This window comes from Citrus clementina, unplaced genomic scaffold (genome assembly GCF_000493195.1).
Source record: "Citrus clementina cultivar Clemenules unplaced genomic scaffold, Citrus_clementina_v1.0 scaffold_4, whole genome shotgun sequence".
Taxonomy (NCBI): Eukaryota; Viridiplantae; Streptophyta; class Magnoliopsida; order Sapindales; family Rutaceae; genus Citrus; species Citrus x clementina.
Genome location: NW_006262274.1, coordinates 15,904,606 through 15,930,171, shown reverse-complemented (window position 1 = coordinate 15,930,171; position 25,566 = coordinate 15,904,606). Strand labels below are relative to the sequence as shown.

At 35.3% G+C, this 25,566-nt stretch overlaps 2 protein-coding genes and 1 non-coding gene across 3 annotated transcripts; all 3 read right to left on the bottom strand.

The window, feature by feature from the left end:
• Positions 1-621: 621 nt before the first annotated feature.
• LOC18045435 (NADH dehydrogenase [ubiquinone] iron-sulfur protein 5-B) lies at positions 622-2,842 on the bottom strand. The gene is made up of 2 exons (XM_006437101.2): positions 2,612-2,842; positions 622-1,080 (listed from the first exon to the last, which is right to left on the bottom strand). The coding sequence occupies exons 1-2, from the start codon at positions 2,759-2,761 to the stop codon at positions 979-981; spliced, it is 252 nt and encodes an 83-aa protein (XP_006437164.1). The 5' UTR covers positions 2,762-2,842; the 3' UTR covers positions 622-978.
• A 6,033-nt stretch (positions 2,843-8,875) lies between these two features.
• Positions 8,876-13,362, bottom strand: LOC18045601 (probable receptor-like protein kinase At2g42960). The gene is made up of 8 exons (XM_006437100.2): positions 12,813-13,362; positions 11,400-12,140; positions 11,209-11,313; positions 10,910-11,032; positions 10,575-10,745; positions 10,358-10,487; positions 9,986-10,195; positions 8,876-9,350 (listed from the first exon to the last, which is right to left on the bottom strand). The coding sequence occupies exons 2-8, from the start codon at positions 12,062-12,064 to the stop codon at positions 9,228-9,230; spliced, it is 1,527 nt and encodes a 508-aa protein (XP_006437163.1). The 5' UTR covers positions 12,065-12,140; positions 12,813-13,362; the 3' UTR covers positions 8,876-9,227.
• Positions 13,363-17,549: 4,187 nt separating this feature from the next.
• On the bottom strand, positions 17,550-17,622 carry TRNAF-GAA. The gene has a single exon. It is a non-coding gene; the product is annotated as a tRNA-Phe (tRNA).
• Positions 17,623-25,566: the final 7,944 nt, after the last annotated feature.

The following is a 25,566-nucleotide window of genomic DNA, read 5'->3' as shown; positions in this document are numbered from 1 at the left end:
AGTTCATCAAAAAGTGGAGAAATGTCATCGCTATAGGTTTCATCAAAAAGTGGAGAAATTTTAGCATAAAATATTCATCCCAAACACCCAAAAAAAAAAAAAAAATTAACGGCAAGAGAGTAATGAGATATGAAATAACATCAAGGGCAAATAATTAAAGACAATTTTTTAACGAAGCAAGCGGCAATCTCCCATTTATTTATTAACATGAGAAATAAAGAAAGAAACAAATAATTAAATAAATAACTAACAACAAAGAGAACCTAGAGATAGAAGTCTCGAAGATAGAATAATCATTAATCAGTCATAACCTAACGTTGCAAGTGCATTTGGCTCATTCACAGTACTCCAATTTGAAACCCTATCTCAGGGCTCTCTTGAAGCATACATGATCTTAAGCTGTGAAGTCTTTCCTCCATTTGAAGAGAGATAATTCAGACAAAGTCATCAACCCTTTTATTGTAATTGCATAATTGTTGTTTGGTTGATAAAAGCCACAATGTGTGTAATTGCTTAACTTCAAAATAAATAAATAAATAATATTGCAGCCAACATCACATTAAATTTTCATTCCCTAATTAAACTGTGCAAATAGTTTTAAACCTAGATAAACACCAATGATAAAAACTAATGGATACAACCTTTTATTAACAACAGATCCAAGAAATGAATCACAATGTCCAACACCAGGTCGATGCATAGGAAATCAGTCCAGACGAATCCAAAAAAAGAAGTCAAAAGAGGATCAGCAAGAACAAGGCTTCAACTTTCCAATATCACAAAAGAAATGAGGTGATATCAAACTAATCGCAAATAAAGGTAAGAACGTTGACTTTATTACATACAACAAAAGAAAAGTGCATGTCTATTCAAGGGAAAACAAAGAAACCAGGTGACTTTGAACAAATAAGCGACAAAACAACGGCAGCTCCACATGGTTTACTCTTGAAATTCAAATGATTATTGATTAAATTCTGGCTACGCATGATGATTATCAATGACATCTTCACCCTTGGCCTTTCTTGCAGCTGCCCTTATTTTACGCTGCTCCTCCTTGTAAATTCGATTTCTCCGCTGGAACTGCAGCAAGCATGCAGAACAACCACAAAATGAGTCAATCCAACATGAATAATGGAAACCAAGATGCCAAGGGATTGTATACGGATAGATATGAACCACATCACTAACTATTTGTAAGTGAAACAGTCCTGCTATTTGAGAGAATCCACAGGCCAAAAAACTTAAATCATCTAGACACAGCCATGAGTGAAGTGCAATAATGACATGCATTTTGAATAGGCCTGTTGGATTTAATTTTATTTCTGAATGATACAGGTGCAGGAAATTACATCAATTTCCCAAACATGTCAAACACATAATAATGTTCATGTAGAACTCAAAAGAGTTGATAACAAGCCTTTTCAGAAAGGCAATTTATCTTAAACCAACCATTGCATCTGATGATCTTGAAGATTAAGAAGAAGCCATGGAAACATGTACAGTTTTTAATTTTGACTTAGAACTCCAGGATTTCACAAACCTTTCCTAAAGACACCCCTAAGCTACATTGGATCTTTCATACTGAATTTCGATCAAACGGTCATTTCATATAATGTTCATGGCTAATAGTCATTAAAGTGTACTGTGCAGCATACAGTTACCAAGCAATTGATCCAATCATCAAACCAACTACCCTAAAAGTGATTCATATAGTCATAGAAGCTACACAGCCAGACTAAAACAAGGAAAGAACTTGCTCAATCTCAATTTCTGATATTTGCAGATTGGTAGAAGCTAACGAGAGTAATGTTAATGATATCAAAAAGGAAGGAGAAGAGAAAAGACGATAAACAGACTTGAGATTAAAGGGTCATCACTAGAAGATTGGGAGTGCACACTTAATGCAAAAGAACGTCAGGCCAACTAGCATGATTGCATCTAAAATAGCCCCCCTAGAAGCTTGTTATAGCAGGAGGTCCGACACTGAGTAATGACCCTATTCTATGCTAGCTGGAGGAGTACCAATAACAGTTGACAAGCTAATGATGCAGCAACAATGACAACTCTAATTTGCATCAGGGTTGGCAGTTATCACCATGGTTGAGTAGTTTAACTGGCATCTAAGTACAAAAAGATAGGGGTATGAACATGTATATCAGTTCATGGTATGGTACAACTGTTCACCAATTTCGGATGGTCAAACATAATTTGCACTCTCAGCAGCATAAGCAACGGACCGGGGGAAGAACCAATGTATTGTTCTCTTTCACCTTCAATATGAAAATATGGATAATTTCCAGCCCCACAAACACTAGCCATTTTCACAGAAAGAACCCACAAAGATACATGACAATAAAAAAATTCAAATTTTTTATCTAATCATCACATAGCGTACAAAAAAAGTGCTATCAATCCAAATTCAACTGCGTAACAATGAGTAAAACTAAAATGTAAAAAGAGATTTAGGGTTTTGAAGCACAATAAGTGGCAACATACATACATACAGCATTCGGCAATCTTTTGAATCAAATATGAAACTTTTATAATAATAAATTATGTAAATCGGCTAATACAGAGAAAGAAAGAGAGAGAGAGGGAGGGAGGGAGGGACCTCTTTGGAGTGGTGGAGGCACTCGAGGTAATCCTCACGAAGGAGAGAGCAGTCCTTGGGCTCTCTGCAGCGCGACATGCATTCGCTGAAGTCAATCCAGAAATCGTAACACCTCCCCTTGTTGCCGTTGATTCCCCATCCCGATGCCATTTACTTTCTTCGATCTCTGCCGATGATCGACTGATGCTTTCGACTGAACGATCCTCTTTCAGAATGTTTAGACTCAGCCGCAGCCTCAGCCTAGTGGCAAACACTCTGCCAAAAGAAAGAAATGGGCTTTGGCCCATCAAATATTTTTAGCCTGGCCCATAGTTGGGGACTGGATTCAGCCCATGCTTATTTGTCTTATAAATAAAATCGGAAAATTTACAAAAATAGTCTAAAAGTTTTGAGTATTTTCACAAATAGTCATCTTAGGTTTTTCTATCATATCTAGCCATATATGTAATTTATAGACCTAAATATCCTCAGACCTATTAACAAAAAGCCTAATAAATCTCATCAAAACCAATTTCACAAAAACTCACCACTCTCTCCTCACCCAAACTAACTATTCTCTACTCATCAAATCATCAATTGTAAAGTAAGAAGTTAAAGTTAGTATTTATTTTTACATAATAAGTATTTTTATATTTGGATTATTTGAAATTTATGCATGTATTTTGAGTAAAAATGAGTTAGGGACGAACCCAGAAAACGTACGACAGGCACTTGTTGCACATTGAGGTGTCTGTCGCACAAAAAAGCATGCCGCACGTGGGACAAGCGTCTATCCCACATGGGGCAGGTGCCTATCCCACGCTTGTCGCACGTGCTTTGGCTTTTTTTCCCTTAAGTATTGATATTTTTGTTTATCTTTCCTTAATTATTCAAGCTTAATGGAAGTTAGTTGTTCTTCAAATGTGTTTTGATGGATTATGGGAGGAATTGACAAATGGTCGTTTTGAGTATAAAAACAAAAGAAATAGAGCTTTTTTGGTTCCGAAAAACTGTCTGTTTGCTGTATTTCTTGCAAGAGTATATAAATTTTTGCAAATAAATTCGAATGATTATAGCATCACATTAAAGACAACTTTACAGTCAAAATGTTCTACCTAACATGTATGCGCACTATCTATGGATGTACAAGATGATGAAATAATAAGAGTTCTGTTACATATGAGCTCTAATTCGGTGAATGAGGGGTGCATCCCTATTTTTGTTACCAAATCTCCTAAAATAACAAATTAAGAACATGTTGAAGAAGAGAACGACGTTACACTAGCGGTTGTTGAAGAAGAGGTGCTCCTGCTAATGACATCACCGCAACAAAGTTACTCTTCTTTTCAATACAATAATAATCTCATTGATGACACAAATAATACATTAGCAGACAACATTAATGTTGAATCATACCATAGCCCGATTGATGATGAGGACAATGATCTTTTCAATGCTTGTATTGATAATGGTAATGATGGTCATCTAGATAATACTTATGATGATGAGAACGGTGTGCATGATAAAGGTCTAGTCGACGATAGGGAAGAGTTGCCCGACTTTCAGAATGAGCAACAACTACCCTGAAGTTGTCTTGTCATTCCAAGGCCCCATTCGAATGGTGTAACAGTTGACCCACTTATAAGTATGCACCAATTTTGCCTTTAAACTTGATTACTCTAAATTTTATTAGAAATATTGGGTCCAATGATATTTGTGTGGGCAAATTGTTTGATTCCAAATATAATTTGATATTAGAATTACGCAAAGTTTCCTTTAGGGATAAGTTTGATTTCAAGGTTGCAAGGTCCACTTCGACACGTTTCGAGGCGCATTGTACTTCAATGTCATATAAATTACAACTTCGAGCAAAAAAAACATCAAATCAAGAAAATGTACGTTGGATAGTGATGAGATGTGACGACACACACACTCGTCGTAATGAGCCTAAAGGCCATCGTTAGGCAAGAAGTCGGGTTATCGGTCATATCATTGCAGACAAATTTATTTAGGAGAAATAGATATACACTCCAAATGACATTATAGTAGACATACAACAATAGTACAATATTCGCTTATCATATCAGCAAGCATATCAGGCTAGAGAATTTGCTCTTGAGGTGATACAAGGAAGTCCATCAGAGTTGTATAGTTTACTCCCCAAGTACTTTCATGTATTGAAAAAGGAAAATGAGGGTACAATAACTTATCTAAAGTAGGATGGAAATAATACTTTTTTGTATTATTTTGTGGCTATTGGATCTTGTATCAATGGTTTTCTACAATATTTGTAGGTTATATCGAGGAACAATATTTGTGGCAACATGCTTGGATGTAAATAATCAGTTGTATTTGCTAGCTATTGGGATTGGGGATTCCAAAAACAATTACTCATGGGAATGGTTTATGAAGAATTTGCATGAAGCAATTGGTGACGTACCAGATTTAGTAATTATCTCCGATCGATACACTTTCATTCAGAGAGTTGTTATAAAAACATTTCATAGTGTCATCTATGGCATTTGTTTTTACCATGTCAAGGTAACGTGAAGTTGAAATTTAGGATGTCATAAAACTCTTTGGGATAAGTTTGAGCTGGCATTTGTGAACGCATCAAAAGCATATAGATGCGAAGAGTTTAGAACATAACTTGAGGGGTTCTGGGGGATGCATTCAAGAGCGGCTGATTACTTAGAGAACAACGTGGGCACGTGTAGTTGGGCACGATCTCAATTCGATGGTGGGAGGCAGAGCATTCTAACCACCAACATTGCAAAGAGCATGAATTCTTTTATGAGAGAACTGCGAAAATTTCTCATAACTCATTTAGTTTACCACTTCAGAAAAATATTACAACAATGGTTTTATGATAGGAAAAATGTGGCAGAATCGATAAGCACCCCTTTGATAACGTGGGCAGATAGAATAATATCTGAAAGAAAAGATCAAGCTGAAAGAATGAATGTTCGTCTAGTGTCTGAGCATAAATTCCAAGTTTGGGGTAGTGGTGTGAAGAAGTGGTTAGTTGACATACGTTGTAGGACTTGTAGTTGTAGAATATTCCAACTTGATCAACTTGTTTGAACTCATGCAATAGCAGTGTGTCTACATGCTCAAGTGGATTACATAAATCTCTATTCTTACTTTTACCCCAAGGAATCATTATTGAAGGCATATGCAGTACCAATCAATCTGGTTGGCGACATTGGTTCTTTGGAAGTTCCACCTCACATCCAACGATTCAAGGTCAACCTACCAATTGAAAAACCACCTCTTGGTCGTTGTCTGGAGCTGAGAATATCATCGGCTGGAGAGGATGTATCACGGAGAACTGTGATGTGTTCTCGATGCAAAGAACGTGGTCATAATAAAAAACAAATGTAAGAATCTTATTGCGTCGAATCCAAATTAGCGGCTAATTAATGTTTTGAACTTTTATATTTATGTATTCCATAATTCAAATTAACGACAAGCTAATTTTTGAACTCTTATATTTTTACATTCAACAATTCAAATTAGTTGTCATAACAAGTGTTTGAGAATTGTGAAGCCCAACATAAGAGGAGTTAATTCATATAGTAACTATTTAAATATGTCATTTACAGCCTAATGTCTCCATTAAATATGTCAACGATAATCTTCCTCCTAAAATATTGACCATGAGTACTATTAAAATCTTGGCCATGAGTAGTATTAAAATCAAATCGTAACTTGAACATTAAATACATCGTAAACATTAAAATAAACATCCCACAGTCACCACCTCCAGGCTCTTATTGTGGCACATCCTTAACTAATATAAGTTTCCAATGCTTTACACTCTGCAAGTTCGGTTGGATGTTGTAAAATCCAACATCTTGTAGCCATCAAGGAAAGATAACTTGAAGTGGCTTGAATAGCTGAATATAAGTTTTGTTGTTGTGAAGTTCCGTCATTGAGTCATAGATAGCGATCTGTATATGACAAAAGTGTACTCGGGCTACAACCCAATGATTGTTTTGTAAGTTAATTGAAATGAAAACCTGGATATGGTAAAAAGTGAAATTATCCAACATTATTATATCTATAATCTTTAAATATAAAATACACTACATTGAATAGTGTAGTAATACACACTATAGCAAAGTCTTGTAATTAAGAACCACTCACTGATCGATAATCACGCTAATTGGCCACTAAATTCAAACTACAACTGATCATCATCACTTTTATCATGCGCTACTTGCCTCAGCAGCGCGTTGTGCATGATCATGCCACTAAGCACATACGTATCCATCTTTACGAAATGTCCAAATACATCATCCTTGAATAATTTTAATTGTCGTCTTGTTAACTTCATTTTGATAACTTCTATTACATTTCCAAACTTTGAAAAATTCGTAATACGCTCAAGGAAATGCTCGGATACAAAAATTTTCATTGTACCTGGTTCCCTCTTTGGACCGGGTGGATTACGCTTTGCCTGTGGCTTCTTGGCCATTTTATCTGCACGAAAATTCTAATTTTATTTGTTATAACATTCGGTAGTCGCAGGGAAAACAAACACTTGTTGCACAAAATTATAAACATGTAGTTGCTAGATAATAGAGTGCTTGTCGCCCAAAATTCTAGCAACAACGTTTCTTCTCACCCGTCGCCCAAAGTTCGAACAACAAATCAAGCAATCTTGTTTGGGCAACGGGCACTTATCACCTGGGTGACAGGCTAATTCTAGCAACTTGAGCCTTGCACGGTAACGCACCAAGTGTTTTCGGAAACAATTGCAATGCAACAATTCCCCAAAGCCACCATCAACCCATAATACCTTAATCTATAAAAAATGAGATAAATAAAGTCTAAAAGGCATTTTACCAAACACCTAACGTGCCATTGGTAATAGAAAAACTTAACACAAAACAATATTCCTCAAATGCTCATTTATCATGAAATATACACCAAACTACATTCAATTGATGATTTAATGTTATGGAAAAGAAAAAAAATACCTTGTTTTGATTTCAAAATCCTGAGATGTAGCCGTCAAAAGCATGTCTTGTCGAAATAACGTTTAATGTTATGGAAAATCACAATCCAATCGCTGGAAATATACTCACGTCTCACCGAAATTGATGCTACCATCAAAAGCCCATCGATTCGCTGTCGATCTTGCTGGAAAAGTGCTGACAGTGGAGGATGATCAAGCCGCCAACGGTTTTGAGAGAAAAGAGAGAGTGAGTTGCTACTTTCAAAGGTGAGGGTTGTTTGGTTCAAAAAAAATTTAATTGCCTACTAATGATAGAAAAACCTAAGGTGGCTATTTGTGAAAATACCTAAAAATTTTAGGCTATTTTTATAAATTTCTCAATAAAATTTGATTTGTTTGTTAGATTTAATTTTATTTTCATTTTATAAAGATTTAAGAGTTTCATGAAACCGATATAAGATGACGTAACACCCCTCGTTACCTTCAAAAAGTCCCGCTAAAGTCATAGCCACAGGCATAGCTGACCAAAGGATCAGCATTCAGCAAGAAAAGAATAATTATTTGATTCCATAAGCAAAGCGTGACCTCAAGCTGCTAAGTGCGCTACAGCAGAGCGCCTGAGCATGAGCCAACTCGCAAACTCAAAAAATAAATACAATTTTGATGTAATAAAAAGATTAGAATACGACCGTTGCAACTCAGACATGCAAAATCTCGGAGAATAAAGTCAAATAGAAAAAAAATAATACTGCAACAACACTGAATTACACTGCGACAACTCTGAACTTCCCAAATATATATATATGATCATTCAAACTTAGCGGCCAACATAACATGTCCTTTACCGGGATTCCAGGCCCGGCCCTGCCCTGCCTCACATAACAACGAAAATTGATGCCATAGGATCGGAGCATTGTGCTTGTGGGCCACACTTGAACCACTTCAAACCCTCCCATTTATGAATGGGGGGGATTTTAATTCATTTTACCACATTATTTCTCTTCTGCCTGGCTCTATGTAATTAAAACCCTAGTAGCTCTTAGTCTTTTAGATGGGAGACCATCGCCATCCATATTAAGTTTTCTCATAGTTAGATGTCATAAAGAAAGAAAAATTTGTAATGATATTTTTTTTATAAATTTGGAGAAGAATGAGTTTGAAACTAAAGTCTAGCTCCACTGGTAAGTATTGAACTTCAATGATGATGCGTGAGTTAATAATTAAAAATTAAAATTAAAAAAAAAAAGTGGGAGGCAAAAGGGAGGAGAAAGAAAATATGAAACTAAATAAAAGTAAAATAAAAGTTTCAAGAACAGGAATAATCAAGTTTAAACACCAAAATTGGAAATAATAAAATAATAATTATGCATGGAAGGTACAACAGCCATCCCTCCTCAAGACAGATCTGTACAACAACAAACTCTCTCCCTCTCTTCCTTCACCTTCCTCAGTTCTCATATATTAGGCACCTCTTGTTCATCCTGCATTGCCATGTGCAAAAGAAGACAACAGTGATAGGGCTTCAGTGTTCCCAAATGGGGCTACTGTTAATTCAATTCCGTTCGTGCTCGTAGGAGATCCTCCAGGAAACAAAATTCCAGAATGTTTTGTATTATGGTTATCAAAAGCTTTAAAGGTAATAAATCACCCAGGAAGGTCATTTGCTTGTCAGTCCTATCCATGAGTTTTCTCGGATATACGGCCCTCTGAATCTTCTACTTTGCTTTCAATTTCCGTTGATTCCTTTAAGGATTCAATTTCCATACTTGTTGTGTGGCTCTTCCTGTTCCTTCGATCCTGGAAATAGATTTGACAAGTATCATAACCATTTGCTTTCCAACAGAAATTTTAAGTATGATAGGCATGGTACCAGACAGAATTATGATATCCTTCATCAAACGATTGAATCAATTTTCATAATTATAGGAAGCACCTCAACTATTTTGATTGAAAATTAAAACATTCAAAGGCATAGCCATGCAAGCCAAAGTTAAACAGGATTTCAATTTCAACCCATAATAATTTAGGAATTTCATGGTTCGGGTGGTGTTCAACAGCATAACTCCGAAATTTATCATGTCAGATATGTTGTGGTTACTATTTATGCACACAATACACAGAGAGTTCTCTTCGAGAGTGGACAGTCTGGTTATGAACACTTCATACTTCAGCGTCAATAGCTGCCACATGAACCTTCCACTTGAAAAATAATGCCGTATCAAAGTTATTAGATATTTAGGTTTTATATGTGATTCTCAAGCAAACCAAATTATAATCTTATCAATGTTCAGCTTATGTGTCAAAATGCAGATCACCAAAAAGAAGATCCATGAACTCAATCAAACTTGCAGAGGAATTCAAGGAAAAAATGCAGATGGAGGTTTGGACAAGTAAACACTTATGATCAATTCTGGGAAATACAAAACTCATACCTCACGGAATGGGTAGTCATCAGCTTCAAGCATCCGTACAACTTGACTCATTTTGGGTCTCTTCTCTGAATCAGGATCCACACACCTGAGTGCAACTAGAAGTGAACGTTTTAATGATCGCGTTGCAGGTTTGACTTCAAGATTTGGATCCACAACTTCCTCAGCTCTCCTTGTCCCCACCATCATCTTCAGCCACTCAACAAGATTGACCTGCCATGAGCATATGGAGTGCTTAATAGACATTCTTACTAAAAAAATGTCCAGTTACAAACTTCATAAGGAAAGCACTCCATATTGTAGAAAAAGAGAAAGAAACTACGAACAAAAATGTGATTTTAGTATCTTTAGTCAACAAACCGAAGATTTTCTCACCTCATTAGCAGGTCGGCCATAGTCCACGGGGTCCCTTCCAGTAACTACTTCGAGAAGTAGGACTCCAAAGCTGTAAATGTCACTCTTTTCATTTAACATGCCAGTATTAGCATATTCAGGTGCCACATAACTGAGAGTTAAGAGAAATTTCCAATCAGCAAATACTTAGCAATTAAAGGATTATTAATTAATTAGGAGAATAGGAAACAACTCTTACCCAAATGTTCCCATGACTCTGGTCGTGATGTGACTCTCTCCTGAATCCAAGAGCTTTGCCAAGCCAAAATCAGATACCTTGGCATTAAACTCATCATCTATCAAGATGTTGCTTGATTTTATGTCCCGGTGAACTACTTTTGGCTCTATTGCTTCATGCAAATAAGCAAGACTGCAACCCAAGATCATTTAATTTTCTTTGGTTTTTTCAGACTCCAACAAAAAACATAATAAAACTAGCTCAAACTAAAATTAAACATAAAATGTAGTATAAAAAATTAAGTTGGGACTTTGAATTATCATATGAAACTGCTTTGAGCCGGAAAATGAACTTACGCCTTGGCAGTACCAATAATAACCTTCATTCGGGCCTCCCAAGTGAGGTTACCTTGGTTACGCATAGCCCCATGTAACCATTGTTCTAAATTGCCATTGTTCACATATTCATACACCAGCATCCTGCATCATTAAATGCAAATGTGATCATCCTTTTTGTTCTCAAGGCTACAACTCAAGCAATTAAAGACAGTTCAATGAGCAATAGAAATTAATTTTGCAATATTAACATAGCAACATGCTAACATACTCATGGGACAGAACAAATAATTAATCAATAAACAGCAGCTGAATCACACCTGTGAACTCCTTCTATGCAATAGCCCAAAAGTCGCACCAGATTCTTATGTCGAACGTGACCAATGGCTTCCACTTCAACCCTGAATTCTTTCTCTGCTTGTCCCCTAAATCCCAATTCAGTACACTATTACCAATGACATCAAATAAAGCATAAGAAAAGCCAGATAAGGTGCTTTTAAAGTATCCTTACAGGTTATTAAGAAGCTTCTTCACTGCTACCTCGGATCCATTGATCAATCTACCCTTGTAAACAACTCCATATCCACCCTCCCCAAGCACATTCTCTGCTGAGAAACGATTTGTTGCAATTTCAAGATCCCTAAGAGTAAACCAGTGGCCCCAACCAAGATGTGAAATTTCTGGCAAACCAATTAAGGGAGAGGCTGTCACCAATCCTCCATAAGACAGTGAAGAATGCTTATGACCAGCGCCAGAGCTTCCTTCTTCCCCTGATTGTGAACTACATGCTCTTTCGTGATGATGAACAGAGCTGCATTGACTGATATTGTCAGGATCACTCGATTTACTCATCCCCAAATGAACGTGCATTTTTTCTGAATTCTTGTCACTTGATTTATCGTGGACTGAGAGAAACACACTTTCAGGGTGATCATTGAAATTCTGGCCCACAATTCTGTCAACCTTGATGTCTTTAGAGACATTTGGAATTTGGGTTAGGGAGAACTTATCCAATGATTTTCTAGATTTCCTCCTAAATGAGACCCATACAGATAAGATACAAAGAATCAAAACTATAAAAGCACCAACTGATATACCAATCAAAACCCATAGTTTAAGACCCAAAAATGACGTCTTCTTCGATAATTCCGTATTCAAAGAACCCTCAGAGGACATCTCTGATTTTTCAGATATTAGTACTCAAAATATATGCGAGCCCTCTTTTGGCACCAACAAATTAGCACATTCCCTCCTGAATATAAGAAATATGTCATGAAACCTTATACAGAGTAAACACGTCACAAAATTGTAAGATGAAATTTCAACTTTGAAGAAATCCGATTCAGAATAAGCACAAGTATAAACAACAAGAAGTAACACAACGCATTTAAAGCATCCTTATCCTAATCCAACACTCAAATCTCATGTAGGAAAAGAGTAAGGGAAATACATTAATTCAATCTGAATGAATTGAACAAGATTCTTGGCTTTACATTGCACCTATTAAATAGAACGAAAAAGAGAAAAAGAAAAGAAAAGAAAAGAAAAAGAGAATCTGATACCAAATATAATGTGGCTCAGTTACATTTTTTTTTATTGTTTCATTAGTAAACAGTGATTCAAGAAGCAAATCCAAATGCTATTGGAGGCTTTTGACTAATCCTAAATGAAATATAATTATAAAAACAACGATAATGATAATAACTCTATAAATTCAACCCATTCGATTGATTGCCAACACAAGCCAAAAAAAAAAAAGAGCAAAATGAATATATTTATGAGAAAGCATCACTTATGATCCAAGCAATTGCCAGCAAAAGAGAAATGTAAATGCTCAGAAAAAGGTAAAAGAAGAAGAAGAAGAAGAAAGCATTTTCACTCAAGTGGGGTATTGGTCTAAAAAAAAAGAAGAAGAAAAACTAACCCCCTTGATCTTCTGCCTTGAGCAAACACACAGGAGCAATGAAAGAGCTGCTTCCTTTGTAACCAGCAAAGACACAATAAGCATAGATAGATAGCCAATGTAGAGCTCAAATAACACAATCCCAACAAAACCCCAGAACAAAAAAGGCAGTCTTTGCAAATTTTCAGATGAGTAGTTTACAAGTAGAGGAGGCTTTGCTTGTGGCCTCAAGTGGGCCACCCAAAAAAAGAAACTCAGAGAATGATAAAAAGAAAATGGGAAGCAAAGTGAAGACCAGACCCCCAAAAAAACAAAAAAAAAAATTGAAGAGGAAAATGTGAAATATTTAGAAGTGGGTGAAATGGTTGGTGGGTCTTTGAGAGTGGAGGGAAGAGAGAGAGAGAGAGGGACCTCAAATCAAAGAGAGAAAGCTGGAAAGGGAAGCTTGGTTTGCAATGGAGGAAACCGCAGAAAGAGAAACAGTAAAGGAAAAGCAAAAAAAAAATGAAGAGAATTGAGAGGTGGCATTTATAGCCAACCAAGAAAAATAATGAAAAACACAACTCTCTCTTTAAAGTTGAACAAAGGAAATGATTGTGAATTGAGATTATTTTTAGTCAACTTAAAGAGAAGAAAGTGCAAATCTTAATTTTGCCCTTAAAGTTATTTATCGTATTAATGCCTCAAAAGATTTAGGGGCTAAAAATTTAATTTATATTTGATTCGGTTCGATTCGGTTTTAATTTGAATATTAATTCAGTATTAAATTTTTATTAAATAAATTATTTTAAAAATATTAAAAATAAATTTAATTATGAGAAATGAGTAAAAATTGAAGATTATCCATCATTATCTAACAAAACATGATTTGTCTCACTTGTCCATACAGCTTTAACGTATTTATAATTACATTTTGTATTTGGTATGCACAACTTTCACCTATGCCTTATTATCAAATATCAAAATACCAACAATTTTTGTGAAATCAAATACTTTATTTGCTTCTATTATTTAAGTTCATGCTTATTTTCATTCTTTTGTGTTATATATATATACTTTCTTTGATGGCAATTTAATCGTATTATGCATTGACAAGCAATGGACAGTGTTATTTTGGGTTACATTGTGTGACTTGTGATTGAGAGTTTTATCATTCACAAAGACAGAGAGCCACAAATGAAGCCTTAATCAATGCTCCTTTTTGGAAAAAATAATAGTAAATTGTATTTGGTATTTTTTGTTAATAAAAAAGTGACCATTAATGTAGGAAAAACGAGATACACCTGCCATATATTATAATGTCCATCAAATTGAAAACGGTCGATAAAAAAAAAAAAATTCAATTATAGTTATGTTTAAAATGAGTGAAAAACAAATTAAACCCCGGGATCCCTCTCTTATAACTAAAACGTTATAATTATATAGAGAACCATTATACATCTCTTAGGGAGATTTAATTTATCAGCTTAAATTCTTTAATACTTCTTTTACATATGTTTTAAGAATTGATAAATGGAGAAGTTCACTTAAAATATTCAACAAAATAACAAATAATTAATCATTATTTTACATTATGGTGTTCTCTCTCTCTCTAGGTGTTCTCCATACATGGTAATTTAAAAAATCTTTATGGTAATCAAGTGGCATGCATGTTGATAATTTTTTTAATTAGTTTAATTAACCCTAGCCACCAATGATAAACATAATAATGTGTTAATGTAAATTATGTTTTTATACTTGCGTACTCTTTTAATTGATAAATAACCAAAATGCTTTGACCAAGCCAACAAAATTTTAAATTTAACGCCAACGGTTGTTAAGACTAATTATGTCATTGTATTTGATGTATTTGACTAAGCCTAATGTTTAAATACTCAAAATAGAATTAAAAAAAAAAGGATTTTTAAATTAAAAAAAAAGGCCTTTTGTTGAATATCATCATTGATTGGGAGCAAATAAAGTATGCATCGAATTGAAGGCTTTGATTAGAAGCATACCTTTTTTATTAAAGTATGACTCAAATTATTTGTTTTTTCTTTTTTTAGCTTTTTCCCAGATTTACATTAAATTGTAAAAATAAAAAATAAAATAAAATAAAGTTCGAAACAAAGATGTGCTGTTTCGTTTGAAACGCGGCAGTGGGGGTCCCGCTCTGGGTCCCACGATCTTTGACTTAAAAGGGCCAATAGTGAATTGTCACCTTCTGATCATAATAAATCATGTGATCTTACGGGGGTATATAATAGATCACGGTCAGCAGCTTTTACAGGACCCAAAACTTGCACGTGCATCACGTGCATGTCGCGTGTAAGGCTGCTTCTCCACCTTTTTTTTTTCTCTCTCTCTCTATTATTTTCTAGATAATCAATCAATTAATTAATTAATTACGAAAATTAAAAAAAAATCAAAAGATGATGTTTCATTACACAATATGGAGAGGGAATGTCTCAATGTGTAATTTTTTTTTCCTTGAAATTATGAAATATGAATAAAAATATAATAAATGTACAACTAACACAAACATCAAAAACATCTTGAATTGCTAAACTGCCGAGCTAGATTGAAGAGAAAGCTCTGATGCCAAGAAGAAGGGGATTATCTGTTTCTTAATTATTGGGAATATTTTTCTCCAACCCTAAAAAGGAAAAATGACAATATTCATTTCTTCAAAGAGGTAAAAGGGCAAAAAAAAAAAAAAAAAAAGATGCTAAATGATTTTACCATCACTAAAAGGGTTAACGTATTTTTATAATATTCATAATTACACAACGTTTTCAAGTTTTGTGTTAGAATTTTTTTTAAATCTTATTTGAGTATTTAAATTAGAGTGTTTAATTTATTTTTTTTAACGTTAGAGGAAAATTTATCTCTATTTAAATATTTTATAAAAACAAGAAAGAACTGCTATTCGAACTCAAACAGATTTCCTCAACAAGTTACTATAAAATCTTAAAAATATTAAATCCAAATTAAAACAACTTTTGAGATTGGAATTTGATATAATCATTGTTAATGAATTTTTAGTGTATTTTAATTCGATCTTTTTTACTTGTCTATTACAGAGAGCATATGCACTTATCGGTTGTATCAATATTCTAATTAAATCTAGAGTGTCACAAGTCAATAACTAACAAAACTTAGCTTTAAATGTATTTAAGGTAAGAGATCCTAACTTTTTTTTTGGTATATTAAACTATCTGGTATATAAAGACCACATTAAACATCGACTAATCTAGATTTGAGTCATGTAGGATCACTAGGGCGGCAAAGCTCTCCCAACAAATATTTGACGCAGTTGCATTCCCAAACTTTGAACCGAGAACTTTGGTTAAGTTAGAACAGCCCCATACCAGCTGATATACGAGCTTGTTGTTGGAGCCTAACTTTCTTCTTCTTCTTCTTTTTTCTGTTTTAATAAAATACACATTTATATTATTAAAAAAATACACAACCATTATTATAATGCAAGCAGAATTTAGACCTTATATCATTTGCAATATCTCAAAAAAATTATTATTATTTTTTTTACTGTTTTAATCAGCTAATGATCTCTGCTAAAACATCAACTATAATTGAGAAACTACATCTTTGACTCATGCTTTGCTTCCTAGTGAAAATTTCAAGGGACACAAAGTAATTACTACTCATTCATTCGTTTTTATTTTTGTATTTTATCATTGCTTCTCAATTTTACATAATAAATAACGAATAAATAAAGAATAAACGGCTTTAAATTAGGCAGACACAAAATCTCTTTTTGGTAATACTTGGTGGTCTATAATCATGACAGTGATTCATTAGATTTGTGGTGGGGGAGGTATAGTTTTAATTAAAAGATCAAGTTGTATATGCTAGGTGACACACACACATTTATATTTTATTAAATTACACGCACAGTGTGGAATGTTCAATTATGTCCTGTCTCCACCTTGCACTTCACACTCCCATTATTAACAAACAAATCTAAAGAGTATTATTTTTTTGCCCCCAAGTGTCTTCACAAAAATTTGAAGTGTTTTCAAGTTTCTTCAGTCAAATGTCACAAATATAAATTTGCTTTTTTTTTATTTTAAAGTGTTTTGGTTCAAACACAGCCTCATTATTATTTTTTTTTAAAGTGGACAAATTTTCATACCATATCTGCATTGCTTATTAATTAGCTCTATAATGCTAGCTATGGATGAGTTTTCAGTTGCTACTTGCTAGTTTTTATATACTTTTCTTACATTCCCAATTAAAAGCATCATATGAATAAACCCAAATTGATGGAAACATGGAGAACTTGTAGTCGCAAGCAATTCTGTTGGTTTCTTTGTGTCTCCATAACAGTCCAATGAGATGCTTCCTTTATTTTATTGGGTGCTTAGAGAATCATCATTATTATAATATCAGTTTGTTTTAGTACTTTTCCTGCCACAACCATGCCATTACCTTGCACAATCAATAATTATCTGGATAATAATAATAATATTAACGACCAACATAATCATCTCTATTATTGTTATGCTTAATTATGATGACGTTCTATGCAAAATATTGTCAAAAAAACCATAGCATCGGAAAAATATTTGGGAAATTAGATTTTCTAGGACAAGTAGAAGTTCTATTCTATTAAATCTATATAGTTAAAATTACTGTAATCCCATTAAAGGGCTACGATTGTTGCACATAATTGAATTGCTTTATATGATCGTTTTTGTTCTGAAAAAGCGAAAATTAGACAAGAAATTAAAAGTGAAAAAAATAAAAAGAAATCTTTGCGGTGAACGTGGATCGAACACGTGACCTTCAGATCTTCAGTCTGACGCTCTCCCAACTGAGCTATCCCCGCGATGTTCTTTAGGTGAAACAATAATTATTTTAGCGTTTACTCATTTGCTTCAAATGACGTCCCAAAAAGAAAGTTTAGGAGCACAATAAATCCCATAATCCATTATCTTTTCAATTTAGTTTTAGTGTTCAATAATTTTTTTAAAAATTAATTTTGGCAATGGTACTCCATCTTACAATAGCTTTTAAAAAATAAGAAAAGAATAATTTTTCAAAAATTTGATTTTAAGAATCAATTTTATATTTAATACAATTGTGTGTGTATATATATATATATAATTAAAGAAATAAAATTATTAACTTTAAATAAATTATTATTATTACTAATCAGGGTTTTGATTTGGGGTATGTTATTCGGAAAACATGGTTGGCACGTGCTGAAACTGTTGGGTTTGAACATTAAACTGGCTTTTACTACTGGCATGTGCAAGTTGATAAATTGAAAATGTTGGCAAATGGTGAAATGATTTAATTCACTGCTGCTTTTTGGTGGTAACGTGCTTTGCATTCTTCTTTCTTGGCAGTTTGGTGGGTTTTCTGGGGCAAATGATCTGCAGAATATCCTGTTATACTTTCTTCCTCATATGCTGTCTCTTGTGTTTCGCCTGCTGGAAAACTTTTCCTACTTTAAAATTTTTTGCAATTAATCATTTTTCCGACTTTTTTTTCTTTTTGAATGGCATTTTTCTGACTTTGAATAAGTATGTGATTAACCAACTGATGGATTTTCAATTTTATGAGTCTGTATATCACGTTAATCCTTGAATTTTCTGATTCATGTGATGGGATAAAACTTTTCTGATATTTGCTTCATCAGCTTCTTTGTTACGGCTGCTGGCTTGCCGAGTTTGTGGAGCCTTTCCCTGGCAGTTGTAGATATTTATACCCTTTCGGTGATGCGATCCTTGCAGAACTACAGAATTGTCAGCTTGTTCACTGTTGGCACCACCAATTCTCAAAACAATTGTTTCCTTGCATTTATCTGACTGACGCAGTTAGCATTTACGTCTGCCGTATGGGACCTTCCTGGGTTAAATTTGGCACCCAATAGATGGACATATTTTGAGCTGCTTGATTTTAGTCATGATGCTTTTCAGAGAGATTTGTTCCTTTTTTTTTTTTCCTTTCAAAATGAAAAATGTAAGTTAAAAGTTATCCTTTTCATTTTTCCTTCCATTTACTAAGTTTGTTTAAGAACTGAAGGTGCAGTTTTAAATCACAGAATCTTGTTATAGACAATGAATTGAATGCTGCCTGGCGACGTGCTGCATTTTACACCAGCTGAAGACATCTGTTCTGACTTGTGAGCTTATTGATTACGACAACTTCGGTTTCAACTTTATGGCTAACTGATGATATGTCTCTTCTTGCAGATATATAACACCACTCTTACATTTGCTGCAGCATGTGCTTCAGCTGGCATCAAAGTTCTGGTTGACAATGATCTTCAAAGATGTTCCCAGAATCACTTTGGCATTATTTGAATATCAGCAAAGCCTTATATTGATGCTGTGTGATCTCTCTCTTGCCATTTTTGTTCCAAGATGCCCAAAAATTGAACTTTGGTTTTGTTGTTGTGTGTATAGATTTGAAATCAGGCTGCAGAATGAATACTTGGAGTGGTGATTATGGATGGGTGAATATCATTTTGACTGGGATATTCAATTGATTGAATTTTAATTCTTAGTGTAATTAAAAGCGATCCTATGGAATTTGAACATGACATTTTAATTCATTCATCCATCGCGTGTTTGTGCTACTCAGATCACAACAAATTATCATCTAATAACTAGTAATCGCATCCTTATAAAAAAAAAAAAACATAAAACTCATATATGCATTGAATCCAAATCTGTCTAGAAAACTCTATAAAAAAAAAAAAATTCTGTCTAGAAAACGAAAGGATCCAGCTATGTTGCAACAGTGGTACCGTACTACTGTTACTTTCAACCATTAAATCTAGTTAATACAACTGTACAATTATAGATCCAATAACTGATTGCAACAGTGGTACGGTACATACTGTGCTCTAACTAGATAAAAACAAAAATTACAAATTATAAAATACGAACACTGTACATATTTACAGATATTTTGTACACACAAACAAACATATGCACTTCTTCTATACAGGCTAGACATTCATTATTCGGTGAAGAATAAGACCGGGCGGGGGAGAAAAAAAAAACGGAAGGCAGCAACAAATGCTACTGCCAAATGTAGTAGAATGAATATGACAATTTTAATCTGGCGATCGTAGTCTACGCTCCAGAACACTGCATCTTTTTGCCAGTCTCGTGCTTTTCCGTGTAAGTGCTTATCCCTGGTTTCAGAATTATTATATGAAAAATAAGATAACAATGAGAAATCTAAAAAGACTTGCAGCTGAAGGTTTAACATTAATAAAGAAAGGAGAGGATTGGACTCGAATTGATTTTTTTTTTCATTTTATTTTCTATCTTCCTCAAAATCCAAACTGAGATGGTTGATGAAATCATTATTTTAATAAATATAAGGATCAAATTAAAAGATAAAAATAATATTGTCTTGAAAAATGTTTTTTTTTTCTTATCTTTTAATTAGGCTCTCTAACTTTAATAAAATGATTTCTTTCCATTAGAAGATAGACTATATACGCACACAACGCATTATCGTCAAAAGAAAATTAAAATGCCATTATGAAGATATGATATGGATATTAAAATGAATTATATGTTTTTTTTTTAAATGTCAGTATGTGAATGTGAAAATTCGGGAAGAAAAATAAAAAGAAAAGTGTTGAAATAATGCGGGGGCTACTGCACAGGGGCAAATGCAAATGAGAGGACTGACCAGAGATAGGAAAGGCGGCCATTGATTCTTCTGAATGTATACATCCGTACCCTGCAGCATTCGTTGAGCCTCTTCCCCAAAAGTCGATGGCATATTCGTTAATACGAAATCTTTCAAAGTAGCGGCCAGGTTTCGTAGTCCTTCAGGTGGCTTGAGTTTGTTACAGCTTCTGATTTCTAATTCTCTGAGGCGAGGCATTGCCGCTTCCTGCACTGTCCACTCTTCCAAACTAGACAAATTCCAGAGTTTCAAGACACGCAGTTGTGGAAATCCTCCGGCTTGGCATGTCATTTTTTTACCTTCGTAGGCTTCCCCGATGATCCTGAGTATGTTCAGGTGACAGAGTTTCTCCAGCGCTTCCATTGGATCCCAATATAGTCTTGACATTGACAGAGTCACTATTTTTAAGTTACGAGGGAAAGAGCTGGTTTTAGCAGAAAACATACGCAGAGCTCCTCGCAGATACAGTTCCTGCAGGTTGGCTTGTGCCTTGAACGGTATGTCGCTGTAGTCGTCCCTCCATGCATATACCAACTTTAAGGATTGAAGCCTGGTCGATCTAGAAACCAATTCTGCGATGGAATCTATTACTCGCTGTGAATAGCATTTCACACCCAGCTTTCTGAGGCTAGCCAATTTTGTAAAGTCAAATGTTTGATTGAAAAGAGAATCATCTCCCATGGAGAGACCCCACAAAGTTTGCAAATTGTTTAGCGAAGAGAAGTTTAGCCAGCTTATGGCAGAATGAATCCAGTTCAAATAGAGATGTTGCAGCTTCTTTGCTTTCCATATGGAATCAGGCAAATAACGCAGTTTGGTGTGCTTCACATCCAAAGTCTCCAAATATCGCAGATTGCCCACAGAATTTGGAAGAGAATCTATGAAAGTTGATCTTAAGCCTAGATAGCTCAAGTGCAACAGTTTTCCTATTACATGATCAGATAACTTAGGCTTATATACGCCCTCAAGATCAAGCACCGTAAGCAACACTAACCCTCTGTTAGAGATAATCTTATCAAGAAACATAGATATTTCGATAGCAGGTGAGCAATAAATACGATTGTCGAAAGCAACGTAAGTTCGCAGGTGCCAGCTCCGGTCAAGAAATGAGGAGGGAATAAGCTTGGTGTTGACGCCGCCGGACAAGTAGACTGCCAGACGACGTACAAACGGAGATTGTTGTTGCTCTGTCAATTGATGGTGAAAAAATCCTGCATTCTCTGCCTCTTTAGAGAAGACTCTGTAGACAGCACTGGGCATACGACACATTTTCGGGCTTCCATCTAGTCTCCATTTTGTTACTTGGATCAGGTTTCTAATGACTAATTCTTCAAAATACATTTCAGCCAGATCAGTGTCAATGGGTGCCACAAATCCCTCTGCGCACCATAGATGAATCAATCTCCTCACAGGGATCTCAAATCCTCTAGGAAAAATCCCCACGTAGAGAAAAAATGGCTTTAACTGGGAAGGTAGCCCTTTATAACTTAAAGCTAAGAGACTTACCCCACTTCCGGTGCCGCTTCCACTTCTGCTGTTATCAGCATGCTCAATCACTTTTGACCAATATTTTGCTTCTTTGGTAGATAGCAAACCTCCAAGCAAGCTTATATGTAAAGGTAAACCGCCACATATTTCTAGGATTCGCTCCTTGAATGTGTTGATCGACTCTGAATTATTATTCAAGTCATCATCAGATTCAGTTGCTGTTGCTACTGGCACCTTTTTTAACAACAGTTTCCAGCTCTCCTCTTTGTTTAATCGGCTTAAATGTAGAGTTGGACCAGCAGCTTCAGCCTCCGGTGGTATATTATTTGGATCGCTAGTAGTTAAAATTATTTTGCTATTCTTGGATGAGGCGTTCAGAGCGTATCGTAGAACTTGCCAAGCTTGTGGTGTCTCAACATCTTCCACTACAATAAGATAGCTGATCTCTTTTAGAAGTGTGGTGAGACTTGACGCCAATTCTGCTTCTGGAGCTGATGCTTCCACCAATGTCTCATCGTCAATCTGTTGTAAAATATCAATCAGAACATCCCTAGATTTGGCGTCACCACGAACACGAATCCAGGCTCGTTTTGCAAAATGCCGCTTCACATCAACTCTATCATATACAGTTCTTGCCAGAGTTGTTTTCCCGGAGCCCCTTTCACCAAGAATTGCAATGATTTGATGAGTAGACTGACAACGGTCACGATCATGATCGTCATTGGGATTGTGATTCTGTTCCGGGATTAGTATAGATACCAGCTCCTTCATTTGGTCTTCAAGACCAACGATGTTCACTTCTTCTTTAAAATAAAGATCAGAAATTCTTTGCCATCGCCGCTGCTGCTGCTCCTGCTGCTGCTGCGGTTGTTGTTCTTCGGATGGATGGTGAAATAGTCTTGCATTTTCTGCCTCTCGAGAGACGGCATCATATACAGCACCAGGCATACGACACGTTTTCGGGGTTCCATCTAGCCTCCATTTTGTTACATAGATCAGGTTTCTAATGACTAATTCTTCAAAGTACATTTCAGCCAGATCAGTATCAATCGTGGCCACAGCGCACCATAGACAAATCAAACCCCTTACAGGGATCGAAAATGCTCTAGGAAAAAGTCGGATGCAGCGAAACAATTGCTGTAACTGTGAAGGTAGTTCTTGATAGCTTAAATCTACAAGATTCCTTACCCCGCTTCCGCTGTTATCTTCTACATTTTCTACACTTTCAATCACTTTTGACCACTGTTGGTAGTTTGCTTCTTTGGTAGACAGCAAACCTCCTAGCAAGCCTACTCGTAAAGGTAAACCGCCACATATTTTCAGGATTCGCTCCTTAAGTGTGTTGATAGACTCTGAACTATTATTCAAGCCATCATCAGATTCAGCTACTCTTGGTAATGGTACCTTTTTCAACAATAGTTTCCAGCTCTCCTCTTTGTTTAATCGGCTTAAATGTAGAGTTGCACCCGCGGCCTCAGCCTCCGGTGGTATATTCTTTGCATTGCGAGTAGTTAAAATTATTTTGCCAGATGAGGAATAGCAATACAGAGCATCTCGGAGACCTTTCCATACTTGAGGTGTCTCGACATCTTCCACGACAATTAGATAGCTGGTCTTTTCTAAGAGTGTGGACAGACTTGACGCCAATTCTCCTTCCGGAGCTGATGCATCCGCCACCGTCTTATCGTCAATCTGTTGTAAAATGTCAATCAGAACATCCCTTACTTTGGCCTCACCCCGAACACGAACCCAGGCTCGTTTTGCAAAACGCCGCTTCACATCAACTCTATCGTACACAGTTCTTGCTAGAATTGTTTTTCCGGAGCCTTCTTCACCAACGATTGCAATGACTTGATGAGCAGAATGATGACGGTCAAGATCAGGATCTTGCAGAAGGAACTCCGTAATGATGGCTTGATTATTAGGCTGATCGTTATCATCATTCTCATCGTGATTGTATGCCGGGAATAGTCGAGATACCAGCTCCTTTATTTGTTTTTCAAGATTTTTTTCTGGGATTATCAGAGATGCCAGCTCCTTTATTCGTTCTTCATTACCAACCACGATGTTCATTTCTTCTTCAAAACGAAGACCGGAAATTCTTTGCCATCGTTGCTGCTGCTGCTTATTGTGAAAGCTCATTGTCATCGTCTCCTTGGCAATGCCACCAACAACATCATCAAGATTCAAGATAGTCGTCGCTGCTTCGTTCTTGTTTACCGAGTGATCAGTGGACAAGTCCCTGATCTGATTCATGAATTTCGTCATCTCACCGGTTAAATAATCAATCTGGATACTTGAAGAAGAAGGCGCGAAGCACATTAAAGGGGAACGAAATTTCTTGAACAGATTTTCTCTTATTTTGATATCCGGAAATTCTTTTCGGATAAGTAGAGTGTCAGTAACATCCTCTACTGAGTAAACTGCTTCCAGGAGGCGGGCAGATGCTACGCCTAAGTCAACATAGTCTTGATCTTCATCTTTCAGAGATTCTTTCAACGATTTGATATCCTGCACTTGTTTTTCAAATTTGGGGTTGCTACTTTTTGCTTCGTCAAAGACCGGATTTTCTAATTTCTGAATCAAATGGTCGACAATATTTTTTGCACCCATGGAAAGGGAATGGGTAAGTTACGCTTGAAAGGGACAGAGCAATTAAGAAGATAGAGTTTAATTTGAGATAGGACAACCCAACTGATGGAATCTCAATTATATTTTCGTCTCTCAGATCGTATGCCAAGGGTGTAATCTCATGTTCTTGAATGTGTATTTGTTCACGCGAGGAATTGGATAATTATCAACTCAACTGTTTACTTACAGCACGAGGGAAATGGGATTATCTCCCTTAAGGTTGTTTGGAACGGGTAAAAGACTATTCCATAGTGGAAGAACTTATTTTTATTTATAAATTCAATTAGCTTCTTTTCACTCGTTATTGTAGGATACAACTCAACAAAAGTAAAACTGAGAATTTTAAAAAAATTCATTAAAACATTCGCAAAATTTGTAAATTCTTTGAATCTCTAATATTATTTTCACAGCTCAATATGCATTATTATACTATTATTTAAAACTCTTATGTGTCACAAATTGATGTGAATCATTGTAGGATTATTGCATGGACATGCCAATGTTATTTATTTTTATTAAGATAAGTGATATTTTGTTACTTCAACGACCAATGGAGACAGAAACTAGATCTCTTTATATGAAAAACACAATTTTCATTGTGTCTGTTTCCATTCTATCCTTATAGTGTCCAAATACCATTTCTCCTTCATTAATACATTTATTTTTGTGTTTTCACTTAATCAATACTTTCATTCAAAGTAGGTCCAACTGTAAAAGAGTAAACCTTTTTCTTTTTTTGGTTAGCCGAAAAGAATGAATGCACATTCCAAACGTACTAGTAGAAGCAAGTATAGCCTAAGTAATTAAGATGCCCCTATATTAGTAGAGTACAACCTAAGAAAAATACCTCTAATATGTTCTAGATTTTCAAGCCCGATGAACATTCCAAAGCGCATTCCATACTTGCTAATAAAGGAGCATCTTAATTACTTAAGCTACACTTAATTCTAGTAGCAAGATTGGAATGTGCATTGATACTTTTCATAAATAAAAT